Below are 23,649 nucleotides of genomic sequence, written 5' to 3' on the forward strand. Positions count from 1 at the left end.
TTTGCATTAAAAATTGTAAAACAGACTTGTATGCAGATGATACTATTCTTCATAAATTTGGGGAAAACACAGAAAATTTACATGATGATGTACAAGAAGATTTATGCAGAGTTGAAGAATGGTGCAAAATGAATAATATGTTCATCAATACATTGTACTAAAAAAACAAAATATTTGGTTACTGGAACAAGTCAGAAGTTATCAACTCAATCTTTTCAACCAAATTTACAAATAAATTCAGAAACACTACAAAATTCATCCTGTGAAAAATAATTAGGTGTTAAAATTGACAGCACACTTAGCTGGACAAATCAAATTGATCAAATTTGTGCTAGCATTTCATCAAGAATATACCTTCTTTCTAAGTTAAAGAAATTTTTAGATATTAATGCCAGGAAAGCATATTATAATAACAAGGACTTATTTGAATCTGGAATAATTTTGAATTCTGGAAAATTGATAAGAAATTTATGATGAAAACTAACCTAATTTAGTAGGGTTAGCCATGCATGCATGGCTAAGGGGGTTAGTTAGTTCATACTGGAATATCAGTGAAAGTAAAATTAACCTTAGCCATGCACGCATGACTAACCCTATTTAGTTGGGTTAGTTTTCATCATACATTTCTTATCAATTTTCCAGAATTCAAAATTATTCCAGATTCAAATACTTCCTTGTTTAATGGGTATATTCTGCAGCTCATCGATTACTGCTGTACTGTTTGGGGAGAATGTAAAAATGAAGGGATAATAAGAATACTAAAACTTCAAAAAAGAGCAGCAAGATTAATTCTTGATGCAGACCCTTTATCCCCATCAGCCCCCTTATTTAAAGAACTTGGATGGTTGACAGTAGAAAATAGAATCAAATACCACAAATATTTACTGCTATTTAAATGTATACGGAAAGAAGCACCACAGTACCTACTTCAAAAGTTTCAACTTATATCTGTTGATAGTCCTTATGCTTTAAGGGGTGTTACTCAAGGTAATTTGATAGTTCCTAAGCCAAAAACTGATCTGTTTAAAAAATCTTTTGCTTATTCTGGATCAGTTTTATGGAATGGACTACCATATGAAATGCGTAAAGTGCAAAACACTTTTTGTTTTAAACAAATTATAAAACGATACTTGAGGCAGTCCCAACTATTACTTTTTTAGAATGTATGATTTTGATTTGTATATAATATCTATTTACTACATGCACTCTGTAACTGTTTTATATGTTCTAATGGTACATGTACACTGAACTATCATGACTGTACGATTGTGAACTGACTATGTGTTAATATGTTGTATGTTTGCTTTTTTTTCTCTTATTATTATTTTTTTACTTGTATTGTATATGAGGGCCTTAGGGAAGATTAGTAATTGTAACTAACTGTGTTTACCCTCTTTAAATAAAGAATTTATTATTATTATTATTATTATTATTATTATTATTATTATTATTATTATTATTATTATGAAGTTTATATTACAGTATATAAATAACACATATCTGAGAGGGTGATAGAGCAGATTGTTACCCCTCGAAAAGACATTGACAACCTTAGCTTTGCCTCAGTTGACAATGTTTTCTCGGGGTAACAATCTGCTCTATCACCCTCTCAGATATGTGTTATTTAATTTATTATAATAAATGTTCTGTTATTACTGTCTATTAAATTTCAAATTCAAAGAAATAAACTGTGATGTCTTGTACATAGCAATCATCCATATTTATTAAAGCGCACACTTGATCAAGCGTCTCCGTGAAGGGTAATAGAGTGTTTGCCATGGGATAGAGTAAATTGTCTCCCTCCTAATTACAACCAATCAAAATCTGGCATTTTGACAATAAGTATAATAATATTAAATGTTAAAACAAGGATTTATACAGCAAGTCTTACTATGTACATGCTTGATTTAACATTTCAACCGTCATCATGTTAATTACCGGTACCTGAACCATACGCGTATGGTCGGACCATATAAGTATATACTCATATGGTCATGGCCATATGCGTATGGTCAAAATACTCATATGGTCTGTTACATATACAAACATTGAGATGTTAAATATAGCTCACATGGCTCTTTACAGAAGACAAGAGTGCACACGCTGAAATGTCTCGCCTTCTTTACTAATCATTGATATTATGTTGATAGTCCTAAATATAAAGCTTTATTACAACTGTCACATAAACTTAACATTAACCAAGTAAACTAAACATTGACCAATGAACCATGAAAATGAGGTCAAGGTCAGATGAACCATGCTAGGCAGGCATGTACAGCTAACAATTCTTCCATACAACAAATATAGTTGACCTATTGCTTAAAGTTTAAAACACAAAAACTTTACACTGAGCAATGAACCTTGAAAATGAGGTCAAGGTCAAATAAAACCTGTGTGACTGACATATAGATCATAAAATATTTCCATACACCAAATATAGTTGAACTATTGCATATAGTATTAGAAAAAAAGACCAAAACTCAAAAACTTAACTTTGACCAATGAACCATGAAAATGAGGTCAAGGTCAGATGACACCTGCCAGCTAGACATGTACACCTTACAATCATTCCATACACCAAATATAGTAGACCTATTGCATACAGTATAAGAAAAAAAGACCAAAACACAAATACTTAACTATAACCACTGAACCATGAAAATGAGGTCAAGGTCAGATGACACCTGCCAGTTGGACATGTACACCTTAAAGTCCTTCCATACACCGAATATACTAGAGCTATTGCTTATAGTATCTGAGATATGGACTTGACCACCAAAACTTAACCTTGTTCACTGATCCATGAAATGAGGTTGAGGTCAAGTGAAATCTGTCTGACGGGCATGAGGACCTTGCAAGGTACGCACATACCAAATATAGTTATCCTATTACTTATAATAAGAGAGAATTTAACATTACAAAAAATCTGAACTTTTTTTTCAAGTAGTCACTGAACCATGAAAATGAGGTCAAGGACATTGGACATGTGACTGACGGAAACTTCGTAACATGAGGCATCCATATACAAAGTATGAAGCATCCAGATCTTCCTCCTTCTAAAATATAAAGCTTTTAAGAAGTTAGCTAATGCCGCCGCCGCTGGATCACTATCCCTATGTCGAGCTTTCTGCGACAAAAAACGCAGGCTCAACAAAAACCATTCATGTGTTAAACAATTTCTCTTGCAAGTGACCAATTCTAATAATTCTTTTCAATACCCTTTGAATCTTTTTTAGGTTGTTAAAACCAATATAGCGCAAGCAGAATTTGGGTAAATCTAAGGCAAATTTACTTAACTCTTGTCATTTCACTTCATCAATGCAAATTCCAACACAAAACATTATTGTGTGAATAACTCTTGGTTTACTTTGCTATTGGAATGACTGGTACAGTGAAATTGGTTAAGATATGAATGGTTTCATGTGGTCAAAATCTGAAAATTGATCAGTATTTTTTCTGAATGTTAAAGTAACTCTACTAGTCTAGCAAATAATGTACATGTAGTTTCAAAGTAGATTATAACATGGACAGTCAAAATTTAAATGTTTAACATCCATTTTCTTTCATTCTGTCAGGTGGAACATATACATTCAGCAATCACATCTAATTCAATGGCTGCAGGGCAATGGCATGACTTTTGGCTTCTTAACCTTTTCATAACATAGAATTCATGTTCTACTTGCCAAACATTGAATAATGTAATAATTAAAGATTGGTGAAATTAGATGCCAAACAAAGCTTGTGCTTGTCAGATTTAATTCCAAATTTGTTAGAGTTCAAGGTCTTAAATTTGGTCAACCCTTAGTAAACATTTCCAAAATATTTGTTGAAAGCTGGATGCTAGATTGGAGCAAGATCTTATTTTATGTCATAATTTGACTCTAAACTTTGACCTTTAAACACAATCATGATGATATCAACATAAGGATAAGAAAATATATTATTCCAATCAAGGGCCCTTGATGGGCAGCATGACATGTACACATTAAACATTTTTTTTTATACATTGAAATGAAACATTAAAAAATTCAGACATGTTATTATCTCCATTCTATATAAATCACATACATTTAATTCCAGACAGGACCAGAACCATAAAATCAGTACAATTATCATTGTTATTACATACATTAATTTACATTTCGTCTAACATCTAGACATGTAATACTGTGGATTCATAATTATTCGTTGGATACCAATTTTCGTGGGTTTCGTGGGTACAGGCGAACCACGAATTTATATGTTCAACGAATTACAAATTTATAATAGGCTTTGCATGCAGAGGTTGGCAAACCATGAAATCAAATATCCACGAAAATGCAAGTTTTCCTCAATCCACGAAAATTGATACCCACGAAAATAAATGAATCCACAGTAATATAGTTCCCTAAAAATTTAATTACAGACAAATTTTCATTAGTAAATAACCAAACAAATTTTGCCTCTCAGGACAAATATACTGTTTATCTCCTTGAAAAATATCTCCCTATCATCTTTGTATGCTGGACAACTAGTAATAAAATAATATCAACATGATTCAACCTCTCCACATAGTAATTATAAAATATTTGACTACGTGCAAGCAAGATTAGGATCATTGGATGCAAGTCTTGAATATGAATATCTCAACAATAGAAAAGAAATTTATGACTTCTGATAGTCGGTTCAATAGTTTTGCTAATTGCTAAGGTCTGACAAACATGACAAATGAAATGTATTTTTAAAGGTTACCTACCGTATTCTGCAGGAATTTGTTGACCGAATAATCCTAAATCTTTTAACTGCTGTAAAACATCATCTGGAATTTTAGCTTTTTCATCTATTGTCTTTGAATCAACTAAAACAAAGTTGAAAACTTTGCTATCAGTACATTTTTGTATTGCATTTTTATTGCAAATACCAACTAGACTGGTGATTAAAATCCTTAAAGCCAATTAACAATCAATAATGTTTAGTAAATATAAAAAGATTAAGATTTTTTTGTTGTAAAAATGCTATTTATCAAGTAACATCCTATCCACAAATCAATAATTACATTTTGATTTCCCAATGCTGCGTTATAAAAAATAAACTGTTCACACAGAGATATGTCTCGCCTATCAGCAAAAATTCAGAAAAAGACAATCTGATGGACAGCAACATTGCTAATTACTTCAAAGTCGCTGGTCCATGAACTAGTGGGCAAGGCCTCGAAATGGTCAATAAACTGAGATGTACAGACTGTAATGTAACTTTATAGAAAATATCCCTATCTATTTAACTAACTTAAGCAGAAAACTTACATTAAAAATTGCTAATTAATTCAGTCACTTGACCATGACCTACAGGTGTAGGGAGTCAAAATAGTCGTCAAACTGATATATACTGGTATTAATGCAACTTTATAGAAAATATCATTGATCTATCACAAGTAGTTCCTAAGCAGAAAACTTAACATTTAAAATTGCTTATAAATTTTGAAGTTCCTGGACCATGACCTAGAAAGCAGGGTCCCAAAAATAGTAATCAAACTGATATGTACTGATAGTAATACAACTTTATACAAAATATCATTGATCTATCACAAGTAACTTAAGCAAAAAACTTAACATTGAATATTGCTAATTAATTCAAAGTCACTGGACCATGACCTAGGGGGTATGGCCTAAAAATAGTTGTCAAACTGATATGTACTGATGGTAATGCAACTTCATTCAAAATAACATTGATCTATCACAAGTAGTTCTTATCAAACTTACTTATGCAGAAAACTTAACAATTGTTGATGCCATCAACGATGAAGTGCCAGGAAAGCAATACCTATGTTTCGCCTTCCCCGACTTTCCTTGCAGGCATGACTAAAACACATTAGAGGAAGAGTTTCCACCACTGAAATCTCATGCAATATGACAATTCTCCACTCTTGAAAAATGATTTGAAATATTTAAAATGTTTTAACAATCCTCATATCTTAAATTTGAAAATTTAATTGTCTCCAGTTCAGATGTCTCTTATCACACTCAATACAATGGTAGAAACTATATAAATAATTATTCATTTTAAGTTCTCCAAACAGAACCGTACCCAGATATATGAGCTTAGATATTTTATATCCATTGGTATATATATAATAGCTCTAATTACAGGTAACATGAACTCTTATTCTTTCTTTTTTTTATTAGCTTGAGACATTGATGCTTTTTATTATTTGTTGATATTTTTCATCTAAAAGACTAAAATTTGAGAGAAATATTCAACAAGGATCTTAAGGAATAAGTACCTTCATCAAAAAATCTTTCTATGGGCTGCACCAATTGGTTTATATCATCTAACTGTTCTTTTGTAAGTTCAGGGTATATAAGAGCATCCTGAAAATGTCAGAACATTTACACAACTTAAAAAAATATACTTCATTTTGTCCATGTCTCTAGAAATTTTATATATATGTATACAGGAAATGGTGTTTATATTTCTGTACAAAATAATTATACTTAAGATTGACAAAGTTCATAATAGTGGCTATGACTGACAAGAAAACATACTACCAGGTAATTAAATCTTTTTCAAAAGACTACATTAAACTCTTAGTTAAATATCCCCAAAAGGGCTATTTTTCATTTGACCTTGAATTATCAAAATTTGATAGAAAAAAATTAAATAAATTTTGGTGCATGCAGATATTCTTTTGGTAACTGAATTCACAATGTTTAATTAGTGTAATGTATAATGTCATAGTGTCTTGTTCAATTTTTTTTATACTTGTTCTACCTTTTTTGTGTAAAATATATGAAAGAATTTGAAAAATGTATGTTACAAAAGTCTTATCATTGACAGGGCCTATGTGTGAAAATATATATACACATGTAAACATGATTCATCAAAGAAAATTCAAATTGTTATTATTTGGTAACAGAGCTCAAGATAAGCTGCGTATTTACGTGAATACACAATAAAAACAATCAAAAATCTTATCCATTTGAAAGTTTTAGAGTTCAAAAACCCAATTTATGCAAAGGGCTTGAAAGGAGAAGCCAATTATCATGATTATATGTCAAAACTATATATTCAGAATTTCTCAACGCTTCTTGTTGCTGACGAGTGCTTTATTTACTCTAATCGATAAAAAATGTAAAATGTTGTCATCTAATTTATCTTTTTTCTAATTTTTAGGAAATCCACTTTCGTTCTAGAGGTTGCACTCCTGTAAATATAGACAAAGCAATTTCCCATACAAACTCTTTTTATGGATAAAACTGTACCACTTTTACTATAAAGGTTCATAAAAAATCACATCCTGGAATGGAAAGTTCATATGCACTACTATTTATTGCAAAGATCAAAACATAGGGATGTGCAGCATATTTTGAACATTTATGTGCCTTGAACTTCTAAGAATTTAAACTTATACTAAAATTCTGCACAACCCATCCCTTTACTTTGAGTCTTCCTGAGAATTCAATTTGTCAGCTATCCAACGTACAGTATTTATACTGGTAAAATTCCTAAGTTGTGTCTCTATGATATGAAACTTGGAGATCATGCTTGGGAACCAGTAGGTAAACAAAACAAAATATCTATGAATATAATATATCTCTCCAAAAAAGGTGTGGTTTGTGAATCAGCTGTATTTACAAAGTGCAACCTCTTAAAATAGAGCAAATACATTTTAGGGCAATTTAGGTGGGCAACAAGAAAAGCCAAAGACGAAACAGGAAATGGCTTTCAATTGATATTTTTTACATAACATGTACATTTAAAGATATATTTCTGAATTTCAAGCGGTTTCTTATGAAAGAATCAAAGTTAATTTTGATTCTGTTTAATCATATACCGGTTATCAGCAGAAAATATTTCACTGGGTAACTGAATGAAATGGTTTAAATGAAGTTCTGATAGGTTAGTGTATATTTTTTAGTTATGACTATTATGAGTGTATTGGTAGAAATTTTGACATCAGCAGCCCATTATGGACCACTCAGAAAGAGTTGCTGCAAGGGTCCTTTAACATGCAAAGTGCAAAACATTTTCAGAACTCTGGGCTTCTCACTGTTCATCAATGGGTTTAAACATTCCTTATAGTAAAAGCTGTACCCACCTTCCATGAGTTCTACTGTTATATATTTGTAAGAAATAATTTTCCCAATATTTCTGACTTTACATATTTTGATCAGACATCGTTTCATCGTTGTCTAAAAATTCTTCAGAAGAAATTGCTTGGTGAATAAGATGATTCCTACATCCTGCAATCCCTCAACAAGATCAAATGCTTGTACAAGCCAAATTCTGTGTGAAGCATACTCAACTATATTTCAAGCTCTTTACCCTTGCATGTTAAAATACGGTCTTAAAGGAAATCTGATGACATAAGTCCCTCGAAAAAAAACAGTTTGTGTTCTCAATTTCTCAAACAAATATGTGTGGTCTTTACAAACATGACAAACAGTAAAAAAATCTTCAATGCCTTCAGTGCTTTTGGATGAGACAAAAAATGAACCATGATAGTCAAGGAATGCATTCCATACGTTGGGTTCAATATTTATTATACAGGTTACATCTCTGAATCAATTGAAAAATGCTTTTAATAAAGGAACCATGAGAGCCTTATATGGCAGTGTTAATTCTGGAACACCAATATTAAACTCTTCTCAAATAAGAATCTGTTTACTGTATCTCGAGCATAAATTAAAGAGTCGATACCTAAGTCATACTGCCCAACTGAAGTTAATAACTTACCAACTGTTGCTATATAAAAGATGAAATCCCATGAAATCTTTATATTCTTATAATGTGGGAGTACAAAAACATCTGTCATAGACAATTGTTCTTGTTGGGCAACAGCAAATAATTGCAGGTTCAACGTTTGCTCTGAATTTGCTCAACATATGTTACCATCATGACTATTGTTTCGTCAAATGCAGCAATACGGTTAGGTAAATACATGTATGACATGTTTGGATTCTGCCCATTTCCAAATTTTTTCTAAGCTTGTGAGATATCTTCGAACTTCCGAGTATGATTCACAAAAGCCATGCGAATTTTGTTTTTTCTTATCCAAACTTATGGTGTAGTTGTAATGCCAACTCAAGATGGAATGGGGTACAAAAAGTAAGCAGCTTAAAGACAGTATACTACCGGGTATGCCCAGGGTCAGTAGAAGCAAATGTTTTGTATTTTTTCTCTCTTTTTTTCTGAGCACACAGACTGTAATTACATTTACATTATTATAGATATAAAATGAATGGGGAATGTGTTCATGGGACACAGATGATGCCCCCGCTTGCATATAAAATTATAAAGGGACATAACTCAGGAATGGTAAATGTGACGCTACCCAAATTCGTACTTGATCTGAGTTTTGTGGTAAAAAGCATTGTGTATAAGTTCATAACATTTGGTTAAGGCAAACTTAAGTTAGAGAACGGAAACGAAAAATTCAGCAATTTTTCCATTTGTAAAGGGGCACAACTCTAGAACTGTAAAAGTGACGCCACCCAAATTCGTACTTGATCTGTGTTTTGTGGTAATAAGCATTGTGTATAAGTTTCATAACATTTGGTTGATGCAAACAAAAGTTTGAGAACGGAAACAAAAAATTCAGCAATTTTTCCATTTGTAAAGGGGCATAAATATAACTCTACAACGGTAAAAGTGACGCCACCAAAAATCAAAGATGATCTGTGTATTGTGGTAATAAGCATTGTATATAAGATTCATAACATTTGGTTGAAGTAAACTAAAGTAAGAGAACGGAAACCAATTTTGGGACGTACGGACGGACAAGGGTAAAACTTAATGCCCCCTCTGCTAAGACGGGGGCATAAAAAATTTATCATATTGAAAAATATTGATTCAACTTCTTACATTTGTCTGACATTGTGAAAGTATAGGACATTCTAAAGTGTTGACAATTTTATGATGCTCTGGGCTTTTGCTCAATATGGATTGTAAGCGCATCAAGTTATGGGTTGTAAAGTTAAAACAATAAAATATAGTTTTATACAGGTATTTGTCTTGTTTGTTGTCTTTAGAATTGTGGGGATCAGATGATAACCCAAGCTGCAAACAAAGCTGTACACTTTTGATCTTCATTGAGAAGTTATCAAAACCCATTATAAACTTACATGTACATAAAATATTAAGAGCAATTAAAACAATCATGATTCGATTAAAAACAATATATATTTATTCAAACACAATCAAACTGTCAAAATTATTCACACTAGATTCATACCATCAACGAACTTGTATTGACTGTTTCGTCACATTTACTACATGAATTCTTTTACAGTTTTTTCAAAATAACTTTCAAAAACAGTTAAGGAATGCAGCAGTTTAAAATTGAAATTATAATGATTCAAAATGGTAAATTTCTCAGACATCGCTTAAGTTTTTCTCAGTTTTGAAGATGAAATTAAAACCAGAAAGTATAACTATAATACTGATCTCTGTCAGATGTGAATTAAAAGTACGAGTAATTCCTGATTCATTTCCGGGATTCATTCTGTTTATCAAATTGACTAGAAATCACCAGACTTTTAATTTTAATAACCTTAAAAGTGTTTGAATATAACAGATAATAGTTGCACTCCTTTAATTAGCACGAAATCATTTTGCCTTTTATGATTAAGTGTCTAATCTGGTGAAGAAAATTTCAAACATGCGTATTACATAGTAAATTACGCAAAAGTTAAAATCTTGAAAAGTTACTTTTTTCTACGTAAATTAAATCAAGTTTTAGTTTTCAAATCAGAATTGACGATTGTCTTGCTTCAGCAATTAAATAATGAAGAATGTTGTCAGGCAATTAAAATTTTTTATAATATTAGTTCTGAGCTTGTGATCACTGTGACTGTCAGATGTGAATCAAAAACACAGGTAAAAAGTGACTAGCCATCATTAGCCAATGTTTCCCCGAGGCACTAATCTGTTAGTATGGTTATTAGGAGGGCCCTCAGGATTATCATACTATTTTGAAGTGGCAGTTTTGTTACCATGGTTACAGGAAAGGGATTGCAAAACAAAAACAAGGGCAAAATGGCAATATAAAGAACCCAATCTTAATGAACATGATGAAATGACCGAAAATATTTCTGTAAAAAAAAATTTGGCCGTTAAGGACAAACACATGTAGCTTTTAGTTTTGGTCATGTCTGGCAAATATAACCATTTCCGGATCTTGATCAGAATTGTTGTTTTACAGTATTGTTAAATGAATTTAATTATCAATTTTTTCTTAACTTTTAATGATATAATAGGCATGATAGGAAAATAAAGAGAGAAAAAAATATGTACAGTAAATTTCAAACTTTATTTATACTGTCCTAAAGATCTTATCATCATCAACACTTAGGAAACAGAAAATTTCAAATAAATCCCTGACTCCAATTATAATTGTGTGATAAGATATTTACCAGATGCTTTGTTATCTGATAACTGGTGAGAATTATTTAAAAACACTTAGCATGCTTAGTGTAATCAAACTTCATATATATAATTAATAATTCCCAATATTTTTTCTTTCATTTATCACAAACTAATATAGATCTGCAACTTATCTATCAATGTCAACAATTTTATCTACACAATGTAATGTAATGAAATATATCCTTTAATAAAAATATATTATTATCTAATGAAAATGATATTTGCAAATCACAATTTCTGTTCAACATTTTCAAAGGGAAATAACTCAATCATATAATAAGTATAACTTTTGGCTACTAAAAGGTCGACAACTCAACAATGAGAAAAGCTAGAATCGTGAAAAATGAACTTGACCTTCATTTAGTCACAGGAAACAACAATAATGTTCAACATATCTAAATTTGAAAAAATTTCGTCAAAGGGTTTGCATGCTAATGAACGGACACTGTTTGGCAGCCGCCCGCTCACAATACATCCAAAAATCAATAACCGATTTTTTCCTTCAAAAATCCGGTAAAAAAATTAAAATAGCTTTTTTCAAGACATCATCATGATCATAATTATTTGGACTAGCAGCAAATGGAAAGTCATGTACTGTCCGTGCCTTTCCTGGTACTTTTTTTTTACCTTATCAAAATTTCCAAGAAATAAATTTTTAACAAATGGTTCATTTGTTTTAGGTTTTAATGCTTTCTGGACATACTCTCCACCAAGTGATTCACTCTGAGTTATTCCTTTATCGTCAGCTTTCTGAATAGCACCGCTGCTTGCTTTTCTACTTTGCAACTTAAAAATGTGCTTGTTAGAAGAAAAAAGTTTATCCTTTGAAAAATACCGTGGGAGAATGTAAGTTGTTCTTGACCACATATTTCTATTACTGTATTAGTTTATATATTTTTTTATACTGGTTCCTGTTTGTATTCAAAACCTGCCCGGGAATCAGATATATAACTTGAATAAAGGATAGAAACAATCTATATTTATACAAGGATTTCTACTTCTTTTTTTTTTTATTAAAATACTTCTTTTAAGTATCAATCCCATAATTAAAATATCTAGAATAAAGACAAGTAAATTTTTTTTATAGTATCGCATTCTAAATTAGATTCAAGGCGAACAAATTGAAATTCCATCTTTTACTCACGGTTCTTGAAATATATTTTACTTCCTTGTTGAAAATCTGTTGGACAGATAAAGGTGTTTTTCAACGTATGTTATATAAACCTACCATTTTGAATAATGTCTGTGTGATCTAGATCTACCTCCAATGTCACAATGATGTTTACCTATAGTTTATTGCTGTTTATAGTAATCTTATTAAACTACTTTTTCCTGAAGCCTGAAGGGCCCTTGCAGTTTTATCACAAAGATAAATCAAATCCAATGATTTTATTGGTGTAAATCCCAATACAGGAAAGATACAAGCTCATATTTATTAAAAACAAAACAAACAAAAATATATATACAGAGACATTTTCTCAATGATAATACTGGATCACAGCTCTTCATCTTACTTCTGGGATTTCCTTATGTCAGTTATGATGCGAGAAGTTCATTCATTAGGACTATCACTCTTATTTGTCCCCTAATTTTGCATTTTGAACATATTATAATAAACATACTTTGCTTTGTTAAGTTACAGTAAATGGGCTATGTTACAGATTTTAGCTATATCCTTATTCTATCCTGTCATTTCCATTTACGGGAAAGAATGAAATGGCATATATAGTTTATGTTGTATATCGTGTAGCGTGAAATTATGAATAAAGGATATATAGACAAAAATTTAATAATAAATATGTTTTTTTTTTCGTAATGAGAGTATTATAAATAAACTTTATTACGGAATAAACCGATATATAGATTATACCATATTGATTGCATTTATTCATACTATAATGTTTTCATTGTATGTATACAATTACGGGATAGTTTAAACTGTCCCGTATTTCGCATCACAAATTGATTTTTTCATATTTCTTTTCCCCCAAAAATATCTTTACCCCTTTTTTTTATAACATCTCCCCAAAGAAAACCCTTTCATAAACTTTTATATAGATTAATTATTGATTCTTTTCTATCCCGTAATAAGATACACGTTTCTTACATAAAAAGACACTTTTTTATAGAAATCGTCTTATATATACTGATCCTCATTCTATCCCGTATTCAATATAAAAAGACACTGTTTTATTGAAATCGTCTTATATATACTGATCCTCATTCTATCCCGTATTTAATATAAAAAGACACTTTTTTATTGAAATCGTCTTATATATACTGATCCTCATTCTATCCCGTATTTAATATAAAAAGACACTTTTTTATTGAAATCGTCTTATATATACTGATCCTCATTCTATCCCGTATTCAATATAAAAAGACACTTTTTTATTGAAATCGTCTTATATATATACTGATCCTCATTCTATCCCGTATTTTACATAAAAAGACACTTTCTTAATAGAAACCTTCTTATATATACTGATCCTCATTCTATCCCGTATATCGAATAAAAACACTAACATATTTTAAAATTATGAAAACACTCTTTTTTTTATAGAAATCGTCGTATATTACGGGAAGGAATGAGGTTCAGAATAATACACATCTAATGATATTTTTTGAAGAAGATATAAAATAAAATCTTTCCTTTATTCATATGAAAAAATATCGCAGTTTTACATATGTTGAAAATCTGCATTTTTCTTCAATCCCGTACGGAATAGAAACACAATATAGCCCAGATTTTAGTTAAATTTTCCATAAAACTTTGGCTGGTTAAACTAAAACTATGATTTGTTTTTAGGTGAAGATTGCATGAAATGAAATCAAAACCCTATGGTACTGACAGTGTCTAAATCTTCCAAGATTTAACACTACCTTTGATTATGAGTTTAATTAAAATGATATATGTTGTGAAGTGATCATTCTTTAGATACTTTCCAATCAACGTCATGCAATTTATTAATGATATGTTATACTTAGATATTCAAGTTACAATATGAATGGTATTTGAATTACCATACTTGTCAAGAAAAACTTTTCTTTATTGAAAATTACATAAGTAATTCATGGTGTATGAATCTGTTATAAGAATAGACTCAACTACAAATGTACAATTATGAACAAAGGAAGATAACTCCAACTCAAATTTTTAATTTTCCTATCTAATTATAAGTCAATGTTTTCTTTTGAATTCACAAAATTGCAAAATGAAAGCAATCTTTACCCTTCAGTGCTCACAAGCACTTTGATTTGCTCTTCACCATTGGACTTCACAGGGCATATAATTGGAATAAAAGATGCTTCTTTTTATTCTTAAACACATGTAAAATCCCAAGCAATACTATGAATTGCAGGCCTCTATGTTATCATTATTTAGCTCACCGGGGCCCAAAGGGCCCCATGTAAGCTTATGCCATCACTTGGAGTCCGTCTTCGTCATCTGTCGTCGTAAACTATTTCAAAAATCTTCTCTGAAACTACTGGGCCAAATACCTTCAAACTTTAACTAAATGTTCCTTAGGGTATCTAGTTTATAAATTGTATCCAAAGTTTTGATCCATCGACAAACATGGCCACCATGGCTAAAAATAGAACATAGGGGTCAAATGCAGTTTTTGGCTTGTATCTCAAAAACTAAAGCTTTTAGAGCAAATCTGACATGGGGTAAAATTGTTCCATTGGTCAAGATCTACATGTAACAGCTCTGAAATTTTCAGACGAATCGAACAACCCATTGTTGGGTTGCTGCCACCGAATTGGTAGTTTTAACAAAATTTTGCAGTTTTTATACGACCGCAAAAATTGAAAATTTTTTGGTCGTATATTGGTATGACGTTGGCGTCGTCGTCGTCCGGCATCGTCCGAAGACACATTGGTTTTCGCACTCTAACTTTAGTTTAAGTGAATGGATCTCCATGAAATTTTACCATAAGGTTCAATACCACGAAAGGAAGGTTGGGATTGATTTTGGGGGTTATGGTACCAACAGTTAAGGAATTAGGGGCCAAAAAGGGGCCAAAAATAAGCATTTTTGTAACTTCCAGACAATAACTTGTGTGTAAGTGTATGGATCTCTCTGACATTGTACCACAAGGTTCCATATCACAAAGGAAAGGCTGTAATTGATTTTGGGGGTAATTGCCTCAAAATTTTAGGAATTAGGGGCCAAAAAAGGGGCAAAAAACAAGCATTTTTCTAGTTTCATGACAATAACTTGTGTGTAAGTGTTTGGATATTTCTGAAATTGTACTACAAGGTTCCATATCACAAAGGGAAAGCTGGAATTGAGTTTGGGGGTAATTGCCCGAAACGTTTAGGAATTGGGGGCCAAAAAGGGGCCAAAAATAAGCATTTTTCTAGTTTCCAGACAATAACTTGTGTTCAAGTGTATGGATCTCTCTGAAATTGTACTGCAAGGTACCATACCACAAAGGGAAGGCTGGGATTGAGTTTGGGGGTGATGAATCATAAGGGGGTTCAAAAAATTTGGGGGGGGGGGGATTTTTTTTTACTTTTTTTTTCTTTTTTTCCTTTTTTTTTCTTTTAAAATTTTCCATTTTAAGTTGGTTATTTCTGATTAATATTTAAAAGCAAATAATAATGATATGGTAGGAGATACACACCAAACAGGATGTGTAAATTATTATATAATAGGTATTGTGCAATAGCAAGAAATTTTCAATTGCACAGTATTGCACAATAGCAAGAAATCTTCAATTGCACAGTATTGCGCAATAGCAAGAAATCTTCAATTGCACAGTATTGCACAATAGCAAGAAATATCCAATAGCACAATATTGCGCAATAGCAAGAAATTGTCAATTGTACAGTATTGCGCAATAGCAAGAAATATTCAATTGCACAGTATTGTGCAAAAGAAGATACTCCGTATAAATTGCTTATTTCTTGATCAATTTCAATGGGGTTTTATTCTTGAATTCTTGGGGTTCTTTAATATGCTGAATCTAACCGTGTATTAAGTTTTTGGATTTTGGGCCCCTTTTTTAAATTGGTCCACATTGAGGTCCAAAGGGTCCAAAATTTAACTTTGTTTGATTTCATCAAAAATTGAATTATTGGGGTTCTTTGATATGCCGAATCTAACCGTGTATTTAGATTCTTAATTTTTGGTTCCGTTTTCAAATTGGTCTACATTAAGGTCCAAAGGGTCCAAAATTAAACTTAGTTTGATTTTAACAAAAATTGAATTTTTAGGGTTCTTTGATATGCTGAATCTAAACATGTATTTAGATTTTTGATTATGGGCCCAGTTTTCAAGTTGGTCCAAATCGGGGTCCAAAATTAAACTTAGTTTGATTTCAACAAAAATTGAATATATTGGGTTCTTTGATATGCTGAATTTAACCATGTATTTAGATTTTTGATTTTTGGGCCCCGTTATCAACTTTGTCCATATTGAGGTCAAAAGGGTCCAAAATTAAACTTTGTTTGATTTCATCAAAAATTGAATTCTTGGGGTTCTTTGATATGCTGAATCTAACCATGTATTTAGATTTTGGATATTGAACCATAATAGGTGAATGACCAATTTAAAATTTTTAAGTTCTTAGACCACATTCATTCTGTGTCAGAAACCTATGCTGTGTCAAATATTTAATCACAATCCAAATTCAGAGCTGTATCAAGCTTGAATGTTGTGTCCATACTTGCCCCAACTGTTCAGGGTTCGACCTCTGCGGTCGTATCAAGCTGCGCCCTGCGGAGCATTTTATTTGTTATTATTTTGAATATTATAATAGATATATATAAACTGTAAGCAGCAATAATGTTCAGCAAAGTAAGATCTACAAAAAAGTTAATATGACCATAATTGTCAATTGACCCCGTAAGGAGTTATTGCCCTTTAAATACAATTTTACACAATTTGTTCATCAAGTTTGCTAACATTAAAAATCTTCTCTGAAACTACTAGGCCAATTACCTTCATACTTTAATTAAATGTTCCTTAGGGTATCTTGTATATAAATTGTATCCGAAGTTTGTATCCATCGACAAACATGGCCGCCATGGCTAAAATAGAACATAAGGGTCAAATGCAGTTTTTGGCTTATATCTCAAAAACTACATCTTTTAGAGCAAATGTGACATGGGGGTAAAATTGTTTAATTGGTCAAGATCTATCGCCCCTGAAATTTTCAGACGAATCGAACAACCCATTGTTGGGTTGCTGCCACCGAATTGGTAGTTTTAACAAAATTTTGCAGTTTTTTGTTATTATTTTGAATATTATTATAGATATATATAAACTGTAAGCAACAATAATGTTCAGCAAAGTAAGATCTACAAAAAAGTTAATATGACCATAATTGTCAATTAACCCCTTTAGGAGTTATTGCCCTTTAAAGACAATTTTACACAATTTGTTCATCAAGTTTGCTAACATTTAAAAATCTTCTCCTCTGAAACTACTATACCAATTACCTTCAATCTTTAACTAAATGTTCCTTAGGGTATCTTGTTTATAAATTGTATCCAAAGTTTGTATCCATCGACATACATGGCCGCCATGGCTAAAAATAGAACATAAAGGTCAAATGCAGCTTTTGGCTTACATCTCAAAAACTACATCTTTTAGAGCAAATGTGACATGGGGTAAAAATTGTTTAATTGGTCAAGATCTATTGCCCCTGAAATTTTCAGACGAATCGAACAACCCATTGTTGGGTTGCTGCCACCGAATTGGTAGTTTTAACAAAATTTTGCAGTTTTTTGTTATTATTTTGAATATTATCATAGATATATATAAAATGTAAGCAGCAATAATGTTCAGCAAAGTAAGATCTACAAAAAAGTTAATATGACCATAATTGTCAATTGACCCCTTAAGGAGTTATTGCCCTTTAAAGACAATTTTACACAATTTGTTCATGAAGTTTGCTAACATTTAAAAATCTTCTCCTCTGTGATATACAGGTGAGCGATTCAGGCTCTTGAGAGCCTCTTGTTGAGACTTGTCAATGTCCTATCTCTTAACTCACTTTTTTATAGAAATCAAAGTTTTAGTGTGTCGACCTTGTTCAATTTTAAGAACACTATTACTTATGCGAATTTTGGCAAAATGTCCTTTTACTTTTCTGTCAATACTTAACAATAAATCATTTTTAATGGGTTTCCAATTTGTAATTTTCTTTAAGCTGTCTATAAGTTCTGAGCTTATTACCCTGCAATGTTTTATCATCACAAAAAATATTTTCTTTCCAATAATTCAGATATCTATCATTAAGTTTGTTATGAAGTGCATATAATAAACGCCTTTTATAAATAGTATCATGATTTTCCCAAACGTGAAAAATTTAATGTACATGTAGCAAGTAACTGTTCAATCTTTTTTGCAATTCCATTGGTTATTTGCAGGTTTGAACTATATACATCTTTAAGTACATGTGTAAACAATTATTACCAGATTTTATCACATGCAACCAGAAGCCAATTGACAGTTTTAAAGCTTCTATAAAAACTGGATACATACCAAGTTCAGCTAGTACTGCTAAATTGACAGCTGTTTTATTTACTCCAATTAAAGTTTTTGCAAATTTAATCTGAATTTTAATGGTATATAATGACCAATATTTTTACTCTAGATTTGTAATATCTTTAATCATACATGTATATAGAGACCAAACTTCACTACAATAAAGAAGTATAGGTTTAACACAAGCATTATATTGATTATGTGCACAGTGACACTTTGGGCTTTAAGCTTACATGATGAAAGGAGTAATTTGTTGAGTTATATGAATTTGTCTGTAACTGAATAAAGAATGCTACATCAAAAATAAATCTTTTAACTTTCTTGTTTTTTTACAAATTTTAGTTTTAGACCAGGTACAGCCAAATGTTTTGATATCTAGAATTCAAATTTTAGGGTTCTATATTACAGTCACAAGGGATTATCTGTCCTGAATTTCTGCATCTTATTTTTTAAACTATGTATTACCGGTACATGAATCATTCTGTTGTTTTTTTTGTTTTTGTTTTTTCTAAAATTGTTGTTTAACAGGTACAATCTGCAACAAATTGATTATAATCACAACATTCATTTCTTAAATCATGGTCTACTAAGAAATTCTTTTTTTCAATCAAAAGAATTTTGTACAGCAAATAAATCAAAGCCATACTTCTTTTCATTAAAATAATATTCTCTAGCAGTAAAAAAATTAAATAAACTAGTGTATATTTCAATTATCAGTAAAAAACATATTTTAAAGAAAAATCCACTTTGAGGGGAACGTATATACACAACATAAAAAATTTAAATATAGATATAGATGCCTTATGTTATGAAATTTCCGCCTGTCATATGTCCTATGTCCTTGACCTCATTTTCATGGTTCAGTGACTACTTGAAATTTTTTTTTTAGAATTTTTGTAATCTTAATTTCTTTCTTATTATGAGAAATAGGATAATTATATGTGGTATGTGCATACCTTGCACAGTCCTCATGCCTGTCAGACAGTTTTCACTTGACCTCGACCTCATTTCATGGATCAGTGAACAAGGTTAAGTTTTTGTGGTCAAGTCCATATCTCAGATACTATAAGCAATAGGTCTACTATATTTGGTGTATGGATTGATTGTAAGGTGTACATGTCCAACTGGCAGGTGTCATCTGACCTTGACCTCATTTTCATGGTTTAGTGGTTAAAGTTAAGTTTTTGTGTTTTGGTCTATTTTACTAATACTGTATGCAATAGGTCAGCTATATTTGGTGTATGGAAATATTTTATGATGTACACATCAGTCTGGCAGGTTTTATTTGACCTTGACCTCATTTTCACAGTTCATCAGTCAGGTGTACTACTTGTACAAGTTATTTTTATTTACTTGAAGAAGTAAATATTAATATACTTATATAAGTAAAATTGTAAGATACTCATACAAGTGTATTTTATTTACTTGTATAGGTAAAAAAATTTAATGGCTTAGTTATGTCCCTTAGACATTCAGATTTTTTTACTTATACAGGTAAAAAAGTCATACTATCTTCTTTTCTTGAATTTCTCAGGACTTCTTTGCTCTACTAGAATTTTTAATTGTCTGTCCATTGCAGATGTCTTTACTTATCTTTAAAGTGTAATTTCATGGACAATGAAATTCTCATTTGTCTGTTATCTTCAAAACCCTGCTCATTTACAAGTCTCCAAGGGGCAATTTTTGAAGGCCTTTTGCAAATACTTTAGATCTTTGCTCAATTAGTTTCTCTGTTGAATTAATGAGATGAAACATTGAACTCTAACCAGAGAAAGATTGTTTAAAGGCATGAATTTACATCCCAAAACTGGAGAATTTTAGGGATTGTAAAAAAAATTACTAATACAAGTAAATTTTTTGAGAAAATTAAGGGGAGATTATTCAAACTTTATAAGAAAAGATGAATATAACAAATTTACTTATATGAGTATATTATTATTTACTTCTTCAAGTAGATAAAAATAACTTGTACAAGTAGTACCCCTGACTGTTCATTGCTCAAGGTTAAGTTTTTTGTGTTTTGGTCTGTTTTTCTTAAACTATAAGCAATAGGTCAACTATGTTTGGTGTATGGAATGATTTCAATGTTTATATGTCTGTCTGGCAGGTATTATCTGACCTTGACCACATTTTCATGGTTTATTGGTCAATGATAAGTTTTTGTGGTTAAGTTTGTTTCTTAGATACTATATATGATACGTCAATTATATTTGATCCATGGAATGATTGTAAAGTGTACATGTCTGTCTGGCAGTGTTATCTGAACTTGACCTCATATTTATGGTTCATTGGTCAATATAAAGTTTTCACATTTTGGTCTGTTTCTTGTATACTATAAGCAATAGGTCAACTATATTCAATGTATGGAATGATTGTAAGCTGTACAGGTATTTCTGGCTTGGTTTATCTGACCTTGACCTCAGTTTCTTGGATCATGATAAGTTAATGTGATATTTGTAGTAAAGCTTTATATTTAGGGCTATCAACATAAAATCAATGGTAGTAAAGCAGGCGAGACATTTCTGTGTGTGCACTCTTTTATAATTATGCAATTATCATGATTATATCTACAATTCATTGTTAATCAAATCTCATGCAATTAAGGCTTTTAAGCCTACATGTAGAACAAATAAAAGAATTATTGAAAACGTATGAAGCCATTTGACATCATGATTGGTCAAAATATGTTGTGGACATTAGGGCAATGGAATGGCAATCATGCATGTCATGATTCCAGCAACCTGGATCGCTCAGGATTTATCTCTTTTGATATGAAAGCTTCAGTCAGACAACATGTCAATCAATGAATAAACTAATCATAAATACCATGATTAAAATTGAATTTATATTTCAATTGATCTATAAAAGAATTGTTCATATTTTAGGCATTTGTAAGTCTTGAAAGTTTGATATGTTTTTTATCATGGATTTTTCACTTTTACCATCAGACAACTAATATGGTGATTCTACTTATTTGACGCCGATGTCCACTTGTCCAGGACAATTGGACAAATGGTAATGTCAAGCCCTGAATGGTTGGCAGATATTTTACAAATAGCTATTCTAAATGTCACAGTATTGAACAATTTTGAAAGTCCAAATTTTGTAAAAACAGAAACAAGATCTGTTAAGATAAATAAAAGCAGATCTTGTTTCTATATTGACAAACTTTGTACTTACAAAACAGTTAAATACTGTGACTTTTAGAATTGCTATTTGCATAATATCTGCTTTATTAAAAGCTAATGTTATTACAGAAATTACAGTTATTAACTAATGTAAATAAGTTGCAATTTGTGCTAAATAACTTGCAGTGTGTGAAAAATACCTCAATTATAGGTACTGCTAAACTGTTTAAATAAGCTATTCACTCAAGGCTCTGAATTGAATTTTTTTATTTAGAACAAATACCATGCCTCTGAAGAAAGAAGATGCTTCTAGGATTAAGAAAAACTATAAAAATATTATTGAAAATCTGAGGCTTGACAGTATATTAGATCAAATGATTGAAGATGAGGTTTTTGATTTAGATGATTTGGAAAAAATAAACTCAAGAGCAACACAAAAAGATAAGAATAGGGAATTTGTTACACTCCTCATTAGAAGTCATCAAAAAGGATATGAAGTATTCATCAAGTGTTTAAAAGAAGATGATTCATACAAAGATATAGCACAACAAATAGAGGATACAAAAGTAGAGATAATTCAAGAAGAAAAAATTGGTAGGTATATATGATTTTACGAAAAACAAATAATTGTTAAAGCAATGTAATATCATCTATCATACATTTCATTGCATCAAACCAAAGAGTTTAGTTATAATATTATTATCGGTATTATTTGCTTCTCTTTAAGGCGCCATGCATTCATGAGTTAAGCAAAGACTGGTTTGCCATAGTCAGAATATCATATCAGGGTAGGGTGACATGTCCTTTGAGTACTGTTAACTTGTGAACATGTTGGTTTCTGTAAAACAGGATTCATTTTTATATCACATTAACATGTTCTCATCCTTAATACAATGTATGCATTTAATTTGCTACTGGATGTTCCTTTGAGAACTGTCAACTTGTGAACTTGCACATTAAAAACCCATCTCAGCATGTTGGTCTTCTACAAAACAGGATTCATATTCATATCAAACATATTTTCGTCCTGCAGTACATGCAGTACATGGTCAAAAGTATTCGTCACTTGTGACTTTTCACTATATATTTCATATAAAACTACATTTAAAAAAAAAAAAATTGTGGGGACATTTCTGGTGAGATTTTCATCAACTTGGTACCAAAAGAAGCAGAATTGTCAAAGGCTTATTGTTTATTTTGTTATATTTTTGTTGTAGAGCGTTTTCAATTTCTCATGATTTAACCAAAAGTATTATTTTTTGTTCAGAAATTTGCTCTATATTTCAACCAACATGACCAAAATGAATTGTAAACAATTATTATACATGTAAAAAGTCTTATAACAACAACACTTTAGGCACTGCTGCAGAAAATTTATTTATCGACATGTTTCGGTGCCTAGGGCACCGTCATCAGGATACAAATAATACATCGAGCATGCTTAAGTATAAAAGTCTATCTTATTAATGACTTAGCTGAAAATGTTATAAATTGAATGTACAAAAACGTGTCTGTCCCATAACTGTTCTGGTAGCTCATCTAGACAAATTGTTACATCGCTGCTGCTTGTTGTGAGGTCAATGTAATCTTCCTTGGTTAGGTCCATAACGTAACCAT

At 31.1% G+C, this 23,649-nt stretch overlaps 2 protein-coding genes across 3 annotated transcripts in view; one reads left to right on the top strand and one right to left on the bottom strand.

The window, feature by feature from the left end:
* LOC127710426 (complex I assembly factor ACAD9, mitochondrial-like) overlaps positions 1-12,338 on the bottom strand; it is a 53,060-nt gene extending 40,722 nt beyond the window's left edge. The window contains exons 1-3 of the mRNA XM_052216257.1: positions 12,031-12,338; positions 6,260-6,347; positions 4,736-4,837 (exon numbers count right to left, since the gene is read on the bottom strand). Coding sequence (XP_052072217.1) covers positions 4,736-4,837; positions 6,260-6,347; positions 12,031-12,270 — 430 coding nt within the window. The 5' untranslated portion in view covers positions 12,271-12,338. The remainder of the gene's footprint in view (positions 1-4,735; positions 4,838-6,259; positions 6,348-12,030) is intronic.
* A 205-nt stretch (positions 12,339-12,543) lies between these two features.
* Positions 12,544-23,649, top strand: part of LOC127710717 (uncharacterized) — a 132,056-nt gene continuing 120,950 nt past the window's right edge. For both annotated transcript variants that reach the window (XR_007986294.1, XM_052216668.1), the window contains exons 1-2: positions 12,544-12,612; positions 22,307-22,626. Coding sequence is in view for 1 of the 2 variants with exons in the window: in XM_052216668.1 (XP_052072628.1) it covers positions 22,317-22,626 (310 nt within the window). In the remaining variant the exon portion in view is untranslated. The remainder of the gene's footprint in view (positions 12,613-22,306; positions 22,627-23,649) is intronic.

The sequence above is a fragment of the Mytilus californianus genome, unplaced genomic scaffold (assembly GCF_021869535.1).
Source record: "Mytilus californianus isolate M0D057914Y unplaced genomic scaffold, xbMytCali1.0.p SCAF_1, whole genome shotgun sequence".
NCBI classification, from domain to species: Eukaryota; Metazoa; Mollusca; class Bivalvia; order Mytilida; family Mytilidae; genus Mytilus; species Mytilus californianus.